The 16,269-nt window shown below is 35.9% G+C and overlaps 1 protein-coding gene across 2 annotated transcripts; it reads right to left on the bottom strand.

Moving 5' to 3' along the window:
* Positions 1 to 5,674: 5,674 nt before the first annotated feature.
* LOC138698047 (attacin-B-like) lies at positions 5,675 to 15,963 on the bottom strand. 2 transcript variants are annotated; one of them, XM_069823732.1, is made up of 3 exons: positions 15,823 to 15,963; positions 9,701 to 9,952; positions 5,675 to 6,215 (listed from the first exon to the last, which is right to left on the bottom strand). In XM_069823732.1, exons 2-3 carry the CDS (start codon positions 9,923 to 9,925, stop codon positions 5,790 to 5,792), a joined length of 651 nt encoding a protein of 216 aa, XP_069679833.1. In that variant the 5' UTR covers positions 9,926 to 9,952; positions 15,823 to 15,963; the 3' UTR covers positions 5,675 to 5,789. The 2 variants fall into 2 exon arrangements, with proteins under 2 accessions (XP_069679833.1, XP_069679832.1); XM_069823731.1 differs by lacking the exon at positions 15,823 to 15,963 and adding an exon at positions 15,238 to 15,362.
* Positions 15,964 to 16,269: the final 306 nt, after the last annotated feature.

Below are 16,269 nucleotides of genomic sequence, written 5' to 3'. Positions count from 1 at the left end.
AAATATGAAATAATCATTTTCTATGTGTGAGAAGAAAAGGAAAAATATACAGAACATAAAATACATTTTTTTACAATTCATTGCACAGAATTATAAGGTACATTTGGAATGTGCCAAAAGAGAAGCATATCCAATTTTCACTCAGAATAACGCTTTGAAATATTTATTTTCGACTTTGTTGGAAGGGATGTTGGCATGTACCAACATTATACACAAATCTCGATTAAATTCTTTCTGACTTTCTATGTCGGATTTTGTTGGCCTGTCGTGACTGTGCAATTTTCTATTTTGCATGTATATTTTTTTACTATTACAATGTTCCAAAGAATCGAGTTTTATTTGTCATATTATTTTTCACAATTTGTAAAATGCACTGTTTTTTCCTTTACTAACAAACTATTGTTTTACGAACTTCTCTATAAATTCATTCCAAAGGTAACGCTTGGTGCTCTTCATTTTCGACATGCTTCTCAGTACTGTGAATTATAAAACAGAGAAATTAAGAGTAACAGAAATATATCTACAAAAATAACTAAATAAATGAATAGGCTAAATGATAGATTGTAAGATAAAACATAATTGTTTACTCTCAGGATCTCAAGTACGTAATCGCAGGGACCCATACCAACAGCAATAAGAAAGACGATCATGTACTTCGTTACGAAACCAACTGTACTCTCGCAGTGCCACCCTATCCCACGAATCATGACGTCATTTATACTCCGTGCGTTTCAAACTTCAGTCTGGTAACTCGGTGACCCAAGACCGAGGCCTGCTTATGAGGCAACTAGGCCAAGAGATAATGGGGTAGGGTGGTCAATTCCTTTCCCCCTCCATTGCATACATCGCCGACTAGCTACATATTACACTAGTCAGACTTCAGATGCATACAAACAATTGTTCTTCCTCTAACACATGTCGTCAAGTGAGATGTAGGCTACTGCCTGATAATAGATGTACATATCAGACAGAAACTCAATCGGAGGATAAGAGTGGTAAAATATTGACAATATTAGCACAAATCCATACAAAAAATTGTTCTTCCTCTAACACATATCGTCGAGTCAGATGTACTGCCTGAACATATCAGCCAGAACCTCAGTCAGAGGCTAAAAGTGGTAAAATTATTGAGAATATTAGCAAATACTGTATTTACTCTCTCGCATATAAGACCTTCCTCTACTTTAACAGCAAAACGTAATATATATTATATACAGGGTGTTAAAAAGTATCCAATATTTTAGGCGGTGCTAGTATGCATCAAAACAAGAAAATAATATCTAATAAACATGGATCCTACAACATATACTTTCTGGGATCTGAACACTTCTTCATAGGACGTGCTCAATCTAACGTCCATTCGTGGCAATGCATTCCTCTGCCCTTTGGCGTAAGGAACCACGCACTCTCTGAAATTGACCTGGTTCCCCAAAAGTATAGGGGATTTAGGTTTGGGGAACGAGCAGGCCAAGGTGTGGGACCTCCCCGACCAATGCAGTGATCCTGAAATGTCAACGTCAGGTGTTCACGCACATTGCGGAGAAAATGTGCTGGTGCGCCATCGTGCATGAACCACATCTGTAGTCCTGCTGACGTGACACATTCTCCAGCAAGGCAGGCAATATGTTAATAAGAAAGTCCTGAAAGTCTTTGTGGTAGCACGTATGGCCATATTAATCTATCACCAAGAACGCCTGCCCATACGTTGATTGAGAATCGGTGCTGATGCCTTGTTTCTTCAACTGCATTGGGATTTTCATCAGTCCACACATGCTGATTACGAAAATTCACAACACCATCTCTGCTGAACCCCGCTCATATCCGCAACCAGACTTTTGTTTTCAGAATTCCTTGCGACGTATCATTATTCCATGCCAAGGGTGTCAACTACGGTATGATTTTCTGGTAGTCTGCTGTATTGTAGGGCAGAGAAATGCATTGCCATGAATGGACGTCACATTGAACCTCCTATGAACAAGTGTTCAGATCTCAGGAAGTATGTGTTGTAGGACCCATGTTTATTAAACATTATTTTTTTATTTTAATGCATACTATCACTCCTAAAATGTTGGATACTTTTTAACACTCTGTGTGTGTATATATATATATATATATATATATATATATATATAATTTCCCATGTTTATTAGACATTATTTTTTTATTTTAATGCATACTATCACTCCTAAAATGTTGGATACTTTTTAACACTCTGTGTGTGTGTATATATATATATATATATATAATTTTTATGCGTATTGGACCGCTCCGGTATTATGTACCTTAGCAAAGCTTTCAACTCTGTAAATTTCGACCTGCTCACCCATAAATTGAGAAATCTGCATTTGTCAGAGACTGCTGTGAGTTGGTTCGAATCCTACTTACGGGAAAGACAACAATGTGTTGTATCCGGGAATCGAAGCTCTTCCTGGTTTAACATAACATCAGGTATACCACAGGGTTCGGTACTCGGACCATTGTTGTTCACAATATATATCAGTGATATTACATCTCATGTAAGGCATTGTAACTATCACTTGTATGCTGACGACCTTCAATGCTACATCTCTTCCCGCTTAGATCGAATAAATGACGCTATAGATAAATTGAACAAAGACATTGACTCGATTGTGACATGGACAAAGAAATTCCATCTTAATATCAATCCTGGAAAGACACAAGCAATCATATTAGGACACAAACGGCAAACCGACGCTGTAAAGCACCTCGACATTTCCCCCGTTAAAGTAAGTACAGTGCATATCCCTTTCAGTTCTTCGGTAAAAAATCTTGGCATTCACATGGATAATAATCTCAACTGGGACATGCAAATCACAGAAACCTGCAGAAAAGTATATTCTATTATTCATGTGCTAAAAAGGATAAATGTTCATCTTCCCTCTTGCTTAAAAAAGTCCCTTGTGCAGACCCTTGTATTTCCCCATTTTGACTATGCTGACATTTTACTGACTGACCTTTCCAGCGACAACAAAATGAAACTTCAACGTGCTCATAATTTGTGTGTACGTTTTGTAAGCAATGTTCGTAAATATGATCATATTACCCCATCCCTGGAAGCAATAGGTTGGCTTAAACTAGATAAGAAAAGAAATTTACATTCACTTCTCTTTCTCTTCGAAATCTTGAACTCATATTCCTTCGTACCTGTCGTCTCGCTTCACTTACCTTTCTTCCCACCACAATCTGAACACACGCTCTCGCCATGAAACAATACTAACAATACCATCCCATCGCACCTCCTCATACTCATCCTCTTTCACAATAGCCCTGCCAAGACTCTGGAATTCGTTACCTGCTAGCATCAGGGACTGTCGAAATAAAATTCAATTCAAACGCAAACTTACTAGGCACTTGGTCAGTAATTGAGACTCGTTCAGACATGGTTTCTTGTAAATAGTTCTTTTAATCTACCATAAAATATCTCAATATCCGATAATTTCATCACTATAGAATTTTGTTATTGTAGGTTTAATTTGTAATTTAGTAAATACAAAAATATTCTTTGTTCTTAACTTCTATGATAAAATGTCTAGCTTTCATTAATCAGGTATTCTTGTCGTACTTTAATTTTTATTGTAATTGTCATTGTAAATTTAATATTAATTGTAATCTTATTGTTCATGTTATAGTTGTAATCCCCTGGTAGAGGGGCAGAGAAGGCCTGACGGCCTTATCTCTACCAGGTTAAATAAATAAATCTAATCTAATCTAATCTAATCTAATACAAGGCTCTGTGTTCTGAATTCCTGCCTAAGACTTTTACATAGTAGTGTAGGCTACATTAGCAATACAAATGCTCATGGAAAGATTGTGAGGTAAAAACCCTTTTCTGAAACCAACCTCTGTCCCGTTGTCCTGTTACTTCTCCAATTTTGTCTGCACTGACAAAGTGAAACAATAGCTCTCTTTGTTTGTTTATCCTAACACTATCTACCATACTTCCTGTCTCGTTAGTTCTTCCATTGTCACAGCATAACTTCATATTTTGAAGTAGATGTGTAGACTACAATTTGGGGGAACAGTTTTCAAAATGTGCTCTTGTTGCAAATCTGAACCATAACTTTCGCGAGAAAACACAAAGAAAATAGAATATGATTTCTACTTTAAAAGCATGCTTTCCTTTCTGAAAATTAGGTAATGTGATAGCATAGTAAATAAGTATTTACTCGAATCTTTTTCGTTTATCTCCTCCCAACTCTATATAAATAACTGAAAGGTTTACGGAGAGGACTAATTTCATTTATTATTTCAGAAGTATTTATCATCTTCTTCTGAGCATTTTTTTCATAGAAGTTTACCTCCCAATGTTGATAGGAAAAAATGGTGGACCAGAGAAGTGCGGTAGACGAAATCTGAATCTGCGGATGTGGCTTCCGGAAATATAATTTACAGCATAAAAGTAGGTATTTTTATAACAAAAGTGTTCCTTTTCTAAGCACGATGTTTACAACTTTCAACCATATTTTTATTTGTTTTGTAGGCATATCATCTTAGAAATATCAGTTAATAAAGCACGATTCTATGCCGTGGCTGGCGGTTTGTCTGTTCGTTGTAGATGTTACGTCATATGCTTAAATATGTGAAATTTCTACATAATACCGAAACAACGTTACGATAATCCTGTCACTTGGTCGTCTACTATATAGTGTTCGGTTTGAAAGGTAAGCTATTACAACAATAAATGTAATGAGTAGAGACCGGATTTTAAAGGAAGCATTTTTCATCAGAAAAGGACAAAAAAGGGAAAGTTATAGCCAAAAAAAAAAAAAAGACTTGAGAAAGGACTATATTACTCCACAAAACACACTTCAGCACATTCAAGGAAATACATGGCACACACAATCTTACATTTATCTCTTCACAACATAAGGAAAGTGTTGTATTTGATATAGTAAAAAAAGGACTTAAAAAAGGACTATATTACTCCCTCAAAAGGGTGCTATTTTAATTGAAAACACACTTCAGCACATTCATGGATACATATAGCACACATAACCTTATATTTATCGCTTCACAACATAAGGAAAGTGTTGTATTTGATCACATTCAACATTTAAATATGTTTCAATATGATTCTGCTTCTTTGAATGCAGAATGTCTCTATAAACAGAAAATGACCGCTCAACATCAACTAAAACTAGAGGTGACAATTTTCTTTTTATCCTGAACTCTAGAGTGGAAGAGAAGGCCTTACGGCCTTAACTCTGCCAGCTAAAATAAATTATTATTATTATTATTATTATTATTATTATTATTATTATTATTATTATTATTATAAATTAGCACACTTTATTAATTTTTCAATGTCTGGAATCAGATGAACGATATTTATTTTCGCTTGTTCAGGAACTTATAGGCCTATCAGAAAAATATAGGAAAATTATCTAAATGTTTGCGATATTCTGTTAAAAAAGGACCAAAATAAAAGATGTTTTTAAAAAGGAGAAAAAAGGGAATATGGACTTTAAAAATGGAAAAAGGGGGGAAGTCAAAACCACATAATTTGGTCGATTGAAGATATTTTTAAACATCGTAATTAATTATTTCATTCTTCGTGTTGAAATAAAAAAAAGGGATTTCCTTTAAAATCCGGTCTCTAGTAATGAGAGAAGATTCCTAACAAGAGTAGGAAACCCCTAAATAAACATAGCTATGGCATTCAAAAGCACTTTTATTATAAGATAATACATAGAATTCATGAGCATATAAACGAATTCTTCTTTGGTAAAATTTGGATATCAGACCACCGCGACTCTGTTGCTGATCATCTAAAAGCGATGGGTCAAGGTAAGACCTCCCCCGAAACTAGGCCTGGAAGAACCAAACGGTCCGCCGAAACGTCTGGAATAGTTGAAATTTGCATCGAGGTTGGTGCGCCCATTGCGACTCCTGTACAGATTTCCTTGAGCCTTGGCAGACAGTTCGGTTCCTCCGAAGGGGTTCTGGCGACTCACAGATATCTCCGCGCCCCCTCTGTTGGAGTGCATGTACGAAAGTCCTCCGCCGAACACGGGGCGTTGGCCACGACCAGAGGGCCCAAAAGACTTCGAAATGAAGCCGTTCACGTCCAGACTATGGGGCCCTCTATTGATCAGATTGCGCTGTATTCCACCTTCTAGTTTTGTCACCCCCGTGTCGGCGTCGCGGGTGATGCTTGTCGTGAGCTGCCTTTTTGCGCGAATCTTAGCTTTTCTCTGAAAGAAAAAAATTCGTCAGAGTGGAGAGAAAACACGGGAGATATTATGGTCTGTAGTTCGCAGGAGATGGGCTCTGTGATCTAGTGGTTACAATGCCAACAATTAAACCAAAGTTAGAGCGCTTAAATCCAGCCGAAAGTAATAAATTTTAAAGACCGAGCAGATTTTTGGAATTACTTTCTGCAAGAGATAAATAAAACTGTGTTTTCCGCATTGTAGATTTACGCAGTCTGAAATAACATTGAGCTTAATACAGGGATTAGATAAAATGTGTTGAGCACTCTTTGCCCATGTCGAATTTCGACATTATTAAATAAAGCACTACTAACTACTACTACTACTACTACTTACTACTACTACTACTACTACTATTATTACCACTATTATTATTATTATTACCACTACAATTACTAATACTATTATTATTACTACTATTAGGCCAACTACTATCAGTACTACTACAAGTACCGGTAGTACTACTATTATTACTACTACTATACTCTATTATTATTATTACCACTACAATTACTAATACTATTAAGTCTACTGCTATCACTACTACTACTACTACTACTACTACTACTACTACTACTACTACAATAACTAATAACATTATTATTGCAGTAAAACCTTGCTAAAACGTACCCTCTATAAAAAGGAAACCTGCACAAACGAAAAATAAATTTGGGAACGGAATGATTTCCTATGTAAAATAATACTTTAAAACGGAAAACTGCCTAACGCGAAAACGGAATCATTTTTGGGCACCATTTAGGTAAAAAACCTGACTAAAACGGATAATTTCAAGCGTAACTGTTGCTAAATTCTATCAAACCATTTTTAATTTTGCGATAATATTGTACGAAGCATCGCATATTTTTTTGTGACTGTACATGCAATGATCTGGAAGGCTTTAGCTATTCTTTGTGAGGCGTTGGGGGTGAAGCTTCTCTAACCATGCCACTATTCTGTGCTTATTGTCAAGGACTCGGGCTGGTTACTGACCTTCTTTAAAGTTAATTCTTCCAATCCTCTTGCATTTTCGTAAATTTATTCTCAGTAAGCCAATACAGTGATAAAGGACAGTGCGAGTAGAATAAATCTGCGAATAATTGTAGTGTAGTGTCAATTTAGTTTCACATTTCCGTTTATTTATTCTGAGTTTTGTGTTAATATGCCAATAAATAACAGTGCGAATAAAGTAAAACTGTGCGATTTAATAAAAAAGCCTAGATGACCAGTTCTATCATGGAAGAGTGGCTTCTTTCTTTTAATGGAGCAATGAAACGTCAAGGTCGTAAGGTCATGCTGTTTTTAGACAATGCTACCTGCCATCCAAGGATTAATTTGTCTGAAGTGAAGTTAATCTATTTTGGCACCAAACACAACTTCAGTTACACAACCGATGGATCAGGGAGCAATTTACACTCTAAATTGATGCAGGACGCGAAGGAAATCCTACAACGTTCCCTCTAAAAAAAAAAAAATGTCGCTGGAATGCACTAGAAATGTGGGGGCCAAGAAACTAGAGCGCAGAAAGGGAGGGAGAGAGAGAGAGGCTGCAATTACGTAAGTTAATAATTATGAAAATAAAATTCACTTTTCATGTACCTTATTAACTTTTATTCCAAATTATTTCTTCATTGTGTTCTTCCTATAGTGAGCATATTGCAGTAGTCTATTCTTAGTTTTGCCAAAACTCAATCCTTTGTAAAACGAAAACCTGTGAAAACGGAAAAAAAATTCTGGAACGATCACGTTTCGTTTTAGGGAGGTTTTATTGTACTACTATTAGGTCTACTGCTACCACTACTAGGCTACTATAAGCACCGGTACTACTACTGTTACTATTACTACTTTATATATGATTTAGGTGGTGCAGTAGCACTGTACCTAGTGTTTCGGGGAGATAAGTAATAATCACAAATATATTAGTTAGGAATTATGTTGTAGTTAACATTATTAATTATGGTAGTTAAAAATGATTTTAGTCTAGTCTAATTTTGAATCGAATTAGTAATACCTCGACTAATATTTTCTTCATGCGATAGTGTTGAAAGATGTGTTTCGATCTATCAAATCACAAAGTAAAAGGCACCAATCAGAAAAGGATTAAATGTAACAGACGGAAAAAGACGTACGAGAGCCCACAATGCTAGCAGAAATCGACCAGCATGTGTTCTGTTGATCTATAAGCTCACAAACTAATCAATAATGATGCCAAAAGTATCATCAAACAGAGAAAGATTAAGTATAAGAGATGGCAAAGAACATAATATGAGAGATAGAGTAAACAAAAATCGATTAGAAGGTATCTTTCCAATTCAAACCAATTGTGAAGTTAGTGTTTTGTTTCAATGTGTATCACTTTATAAAATTCTGAAATAGTATTAGGTCTATGTTTAATTATAATAATCCGTGGCGCTACAGCCCACGAAGGGCCAAGACCGACCAGCCGGCTGCTGGCTTCAAGGCCACATGCCGAAGCAGAGATGAACAATCATCCAACAAGAATGGAGGTATCGTGTGGTTGGCACGATGAGCCCTCCAGCCGTTATAGCTGGTTTGCGTAACCAGATTTGGTTACCTATCGTAGCTTCCCAAGTGGATGCTGGGTGGGCACCAGTTCCCATACACTGGCCTAAATTTCATGAAAAAATTTCTTCCCCCATGAGGACTCGAACCAGCGCGCATTCCGTAACGCGAGTCCTAGGCAGGATGCCTTAGACCACGACGCCACGGCGCGGGACCTATGTTTAATTAGTTAACCATATAATTTTTGTCGCTGCTTCGTTATAGTGCTTTTATGGAAAATCAGTTTATTTGTATCTAAATAACCCATACTCTCTTTCGTAGCTCAAAAAACTCCTCACTTTATTTTCAGTCCAGACATCCCGATCTTCGTAATAGAAATTTTATAAAAATACACATGTAGACGTATATTGTTCCATACTACAGTGAACATATCTAGGTATAACTCCCATGTTATTTTCGAAAAAAAGTATGTTGAACATCTTGAAAATTAATTTAAATCTTCAGCTCTTCTTACCGAAATTGTCAATTTTGAAAAAAGAAGTATGTTGAACATCTTGAAAATTAATTTAAATCTTAGCTCTTCTTACCAAAATTGTCAATTTTATTGTAGCTTGTTGAAGTCGTATTTGCAAAGAACCTAATTTGATCTCCTTAACAGATCATCGTGGTTGATTCTTCTTATTTTTATCGCTGAAGCAAATACTATATATGAACAATAAAAAATGTGAGTTCTAATTTCTTATTACAACTACAATTTATATTCAAGTTCAGAACTATCATATACCCCATGACAGATGATTTACTACTCTGAAGTATTATGTATTGTTAATGAATTACAATATGAAGGACATTACATAGGGGTATAAGTTCATATGAGTCATGAAGTCCGTTTCATATCTTCTTTCACAAGTTAAATAATTTCTGTATTTGCAAAGAAGAACACTTACCATAAACATGTTATACTCCTGCGGGTCAGTCATTCTTTCTTCTGAGGACAAAGTGTCATAGTTTTCTTCTTGCTGAAGAGGTTGTTCCTCAACTTCAGTGCCATAGTAGTCTTTGGGTACGAGATCACGATCTTCTAATTCGTATGGAGCATGCCTGTATGCCGAGTATGACGAGACGAAATCCGTCGCAACAATCAAAGACACAACCGTGAGAAGGAGCTTCATTCTGAGAACTACTTGTGTCTGAATATTCTGTAAAAATAGTTACGCACATGTTATGAAGACGTAAGTCTTTGGTCTTGTCTATTCCACATCATTGTCATTATATTGAAAGGTTAAGTCTTATCAGGTTTGTTCCGCTTCCAGAAAAGTACCCTTTCTATGCCTCAGAGTTACATAGGGTAAGGTTGCCATCAATGGACCACATAACTTCTTTATCGAATTTAAGAAAAACTATTGAGTCAAATATTATGATTTTAAATTTCATGAATTCCTGGTATGAAGGACTATCAACTGTATAATAATCAATATCGAAATACAACTTCGAAAAAAACAATGAACGGTTTTAATTTTTCGCCTAGCGGTCCATTCATGGAGACCTAGCGCCACCAATGGACCAGTTGGGTTCTATGAATGGACCATCGGGTTTCATGAAAACATTTCTTCCTAAACACACTCTGAATGATGTATATAACAAAATATTTGGCATTTGGTTTATTTTAAATGATACAGATGGTTAGATAAACAAATACAATCATACCCAATGCAACTGAATTTTTAAAAAGTTCAAAGATGAATAAACCTGCATGTGTTCAGAAATATGGGTTATAAAATTACTGGTTTCACATCTCACAGTGGTAAACAACATGTTGTCACTGTAACTTGAATCATGTAGCAGGCAGTAAATAAATTCTATTTTTACCTTGATGTCTTGGACAGTTTTTCTAAATGCAATTCAAACAAAAATATTTTTTACAATATTTTCACGTTTGTACAGTTCCTTATATGCAATTCAAACAAAAATATTTTTTTTTCACATTCTTTTTCATTCCTGCACAGTTTTCATGTACCCACTGCCTGCATGTCATACACTGGATCGTGTCCTCCACTGACCGACTTTGACATATTTCACAATACCAGTCATTATTGGTACTCCGACGAACTTTCTTATCTTCACTTGAAGGATATGTTAATTTTCAAACCTGTTGATGATTTGCTTAACTGCTGCTTGTACGGAGAACTTGTCAGGACGAGAGCTTTTTGTGTGCCTTTCTTTCCTCTTGTGCTTGCAACAGCAGTAGCTGCTTTTGGCAAAGGAGATAATTCAGCGACAGGAACGACCAAATTATAATTAGGCCTAGGTCTACTTGTTGTCGGACTACTAGAGCCAGTGAAATTGTTGTCCTTCCCTGGACCTTCGGTTACTTTTATCTGCGTTGCTGCTCCTCCAGCTGATTCATTTCCTGTTGTTTCTGCTCCTGGCACTTTCTCACACATCGGATTGATTGCTGCTGTATTTGTTGATGCTGCTGTTCCTACAGTCGATGTCTTCTTTGTTGATGTCGTTGCTTCTACTGCTGGAATTTTCTCTGTGATTGAACAGGTCGCTACTGTGGTTCTTGATGCTGTTGTTTTTGTTCCTGTTGATGTATCTTTTGCTACTGGCACTTCCTCGACCACTGGACTGGGTTGCAGTACAGTTGCAGTAGAAAAAGATGATCTTTGAAGACATCTCTGTCTACAGGCCACACTCCAGCACGGGCAAAGCCATTAATTGCTGTCCCAACAGTAGCTGCTCTCCCATATGCCTTCCCAAATAATTCAGCCACCTAAAATTGGGTTACTGCTCGTCCTGGATGTAACCTCAACCATTTCTCCATTTCATCAATGTAATAGCAGCTTAATGGCTTAAAGAAAGAGACGTCTAAGGGTTAGAGTCTGTGTGTTGTATGGCCTGGAAGGGAAAGTAGTACAATCCTACACTGTCGAGCAAGATCCAGTGCTTCAGGATTTTTAGTGTGTGTTGTATGACCATCCAAGAGAAGTAGTACTTTATGGTCATTCGATAGTTTTACAGTGTCTATAAAATGATGTAAATATTTTACAAACAACTCTTTGTATATGTAGCCACTATCTGGGTTGAATGCAAACACTGTTCCCGGTGGTGCTCCATCCATTAGTTCATCCTTAGCTCGAGTACGCTTGAATATCAGCATCGGTGGAATATATTGGCCAGCAGCACTGGCACAACAGACAGCAGTAGTAGTCATACCTCTCTCTCCGCTTGCAATGGACCCGACTTGTTGTTTTCCTTTCTTGGCTATTACTTTTCTGGTCCTCTTCTGCACCGTGGAAAGGCCCGTACCATGTACCATGAGTGATCGAGACGCGAGCTCGGAACCCCAGCGGTAAAATGTGCGCGTTCTAACCACTCGGCCACTGAGTGGACCACAATAAAATATATTTGTGTTTAATTATTAGTTAATAAGCTATATAAGTCAAGATAAAGCTCAAATAGACATGTTGTTCATTTATATTAAGGCGTGCCCATGGATGGACCAGTGGTCCATTCATGGAATCACTTAGTGGTCCAATGGTGGAAACAGTGCACGTTTCTACTCTCCGCTTGTGTATGGCAAAGCTGAAAATTCAACAACGTATCTAAATATATCAATGCAAAGCAGATAAATCACACTTCCCAATGAAGTAAGTTGAGCGCTATAAAAACGTGTATCTTCTTGTCGTATGAACTTTAAAATTATGCTCGATACAATATCACAATGTTGAAATAACTTTACGAACACAGCACGTGCGTCTGAACTCTTCCAGAACCTCGTAACTAATATGGCAGCTTCTTTGTACACGGAAGTACTAAATAAACTCACCAGATCGCAGCAATTATCAGAAGGACAAAAGTTACAGAAGTGGTCCATCCGTGGCGCTGGTCCAATGATGGCAACCTTACCCTAATATATACCTTTTTGACATCAGAGCTCATTCAAGAAATATTTCATATTAATTTATTTGGATATGAAATTAAACAAAACCATCAGTTTTATTATGTAAGAATAAGATGAAGCTATCAAATGCAAAACTCGCTTTATCCAGGTAAAGTGATCTGACAGAAAACAGGAAAAACCGTTATGGATATGGACAGTTTTGCATTTGATAGTAGTTTTCTATGGAAGAGGAATTAGACAAGATTTGCACAAACAGACTATATCAGTAGATAGAGAGCTGCAAGAAGTACAACATCCCATATCTAACTCATTTTTTATTTTTATTTTGGATAAGGCGAGTTTGCACTTGATAGCCTCAGATATAACCATAGAATTAGCTTTCTAATCTGGTAATGAAATTTAATTATTGGAGCGTTAAGAATGGACCCATCTAGATGGAAGTATAAGTCAACATAATAGGACCCAAGAATAGGACGGAGGAACAGCGGACGTCCAAAAACCAGATTCAGGATGCAACTCTATGATCAATGGAGCAGAGTGGGACGTCAACGTAAGTTACAAAGTGGAAAGAAGAAAGACACAAGTTATGTGAGGTGTAATAGTGAAGACTGTTGTATTAAATGATTGAATAACTAGGTACGTAATAAGAGTAAGATATTAATAGCATTTATGTAGAAAAAACATTGAATATTTATGTAGGATTAACATGTGCCTCCAGACTGTTCATCTGACGGACTTTTCACATGTAAGTAGTATTTTTTGTTACCGGTATCTCGCGATATTTCCCTAATCACAGGACGCCGTTCGGAATTTATGGCTTAAAGAAATAAATAAAATTAATAGAAGAATTATTGTTTAAAATAAAATTAATAGAAGAATTATAGTTTATGAAATTGTGAGTGGTAATACATAAAATATTTATGTTATTTATTAATTACATAAAATACTACAATTCGAAATGAAATCTTATACGTAATTAATTGAAAAGATGTTCCGTAAGCGCGAAAGTGAAATATAACTAAGAATATATCGAGTTAGAAGCCATGAACAGTCGAGAGTCAGAGAACATAAAAAGGGGGGGGGGAAGTTGTCTTTGAGAATGAAACACATAGGAATGTTAACACGATAAAGTGAAAAAGGAAAAGATTTTCACTATGTAATTACAATTATGTATATTTGTCGCCAATTTTTTTAAATTACTGACTTATAAAAATAAATTGGATAGTCAAAAAATACGTGAAAATATTAGTATAGACATGTACCTTATGTACAACCAATTATTCTACTCAAAACTCATATTATTCCAGTAGGAACTTCCTATTTGAAATATCTAGTTCTTTGAGAGTTTGAATCAATATTTAACTTTCATCGATAATTCACTGATAACGCAATATTACATATATGAATATGCTTATTCTATAACTACATAAATACATAAAAATAAATAAATAAATAAGTAGATAAATAAATACATGAGCACACAAACATATAGGCCTAGATATTACATTCCCTACGTAGTATATGTCGGTCATTTGTGGTACTGAAATATCTTAACTGTTACAGATACGTAAGTAGGTTTTTATTTTATATTATATCTCACATTTATATTCCATGGAATATAGTTGAAGTATAGTTTTTCTGGTATCTACGTATAAACTTAAGAGTCCATCTGGATATTTAAGCACCAGTACGCATGAAAATGGTATCGTTTCGTTAAAAATATTCATTTTTGCAGGTTAATAAAAATAATAATTTCTATTCTGTGTCCATATTATTAATTTACTAGTCACAGTACATAAATAGTACATTATGCAACGAGCATATAATGATAGTAATTAAGACGCAAGTATGTTTGTTTATGAAACGAGCGCGAGCGAGTTTCATAATTTTCATACGAGCGTCTTAATTACCATTATAGGCAAGTTTCATACGACTTTTTATGCTCGACCATATTTCTAACTTGAAATTATTCAGAAGTATTCATTTTATTTGTATCTGACAGAAGATCGGAAGTGACCTTGTTCATAGCTCGTTAATTGTGAGATGTGCGCAGACGCGAAAGTATTGATTTTTTTCCAAAGAACAATAATGTCATTGACCTTGATGTAATGTAACATGAACTAATTTTGATATAACCTGGAAATTGATTTAGAATTGAAAAACGAGATGACAAATTGAATTATTTGAATATTATTTACAATTAACGCTAATTATTATAGTAACATAACATAACCTTCTCCGACAGTATTGGATTTCCAGCCTCCGTGACGTTTCGCTCGTTGTCTTTCGATTGCATATCCGAGAATAATCGAAAACCTGAACTTTAATGAATAGGTGTACTTTAATGGCATGCATTAAAGGACTGCTACCAGGTGTATAATTACTACATTTCGGCATGGTCGAGCATAAAGTAACTAATACTTCACCACTTGGTGCAATTTCTGTAATATTATTATAATAAACTTGTTACATTATAGTATTGCTAACTACAAGCATCCTATGCTTAACATTTATTTTTCTGAATAAAGTATTCAAATCTGAAATAAATCTAAAATAAATTGGCATAGTGCTACTTACAAGTTAAAATAAAACAAACCGTTCAACTCCTGACTTACAGACACAACATTTAAGATCCGAATATCCCTTGTTGAGCTTTATAGTATCTTTATATACCAACGAGGAAACTTGATTACGTATTTGCCCTTTCTATCAGGGCATGGACATGGGATTCACCGCCAAAACACAAATTATCAACATAAGTGATATCATTCTGATACAGAAAGGAAGAGTCCACACCCTGAGATGTACTGAGTTTTTTTTTAGTTTTCCTTAAAACAAATGACAGTAAACATCGATAGACTTCCTACTAGAGATGAGTGGTACAGTTCAGTGACTGACGGGATGCACAAGAAACAACAAAAGCACAAGACTTCAGAAGTTATTGCGTAAAAGTGGCTTTGAGATACAAACATAATGGTAGAATATACAAAATCACCTGTGACACTTTATATTTATACAGGGTGCTGCAGAAGAGTTGAACAATTTTCATGAGTAAATAACACAGTGGATACATAAATAACAACAAATTTATTACTTCCAAAACCTGGCTATATATGCCACTTTGATGTTGGTACATACATTTAGACTTTTTTCTTTACTTACGTTCCTCAAATTAGTTCGTCCCTTTCCATGCACTCTCCAAGTCTTCCTGAAGTTATGTGTCGCTCTTTCCAACAATTTATCATCAACGTTGGCGATTTCTGAGCAGTGTCAGTCTTCAGATCATCGATTATTTTGGGGCCTGATTATATACACTTCTGACTTCAGTAACCCCACAGAAAATGGTCGCAGATGGTGAGGTCAGACGAAGGGGGAAGACAGAAACTTAAGCGCAGAACATTCATGGAGTTTCCAACCGTATGAGCCGTGGCACTATCTTTCTGAAACCATACAATCTGTCTATTAATCCCACGAAAACGGCTACGCAGTTCTGGTTGAAGAAATCTCGTCAGTATTTTCGACGAGCGTTTACTATTCACTGTCACAGTGTCTCGTTCTCCTCTTATCAGAGGTTTCTTATCAGAAGCTGATGATATTAATATAGTTTTG

This window comes from Periplaneta americana, chromosome 4 (assembly GCF_040183065.1).
Source record: "Periplaneta americana isolate PAMFEO1 chromosome 4, P.americana_PAMFEO1_priV1, whole genome shotgun sequence".
NCBI classification, from domain to species: Eukaryota; Metazoa; Arthropoda; class Insecta; order Blattodea; family Blattidae; genus Periplaneta; species Periplaneta americana.
Note: the sequence above shows the minus strand (reverse complement) of the source record. Positions and strands in the feature narration are given on the sequence as shown.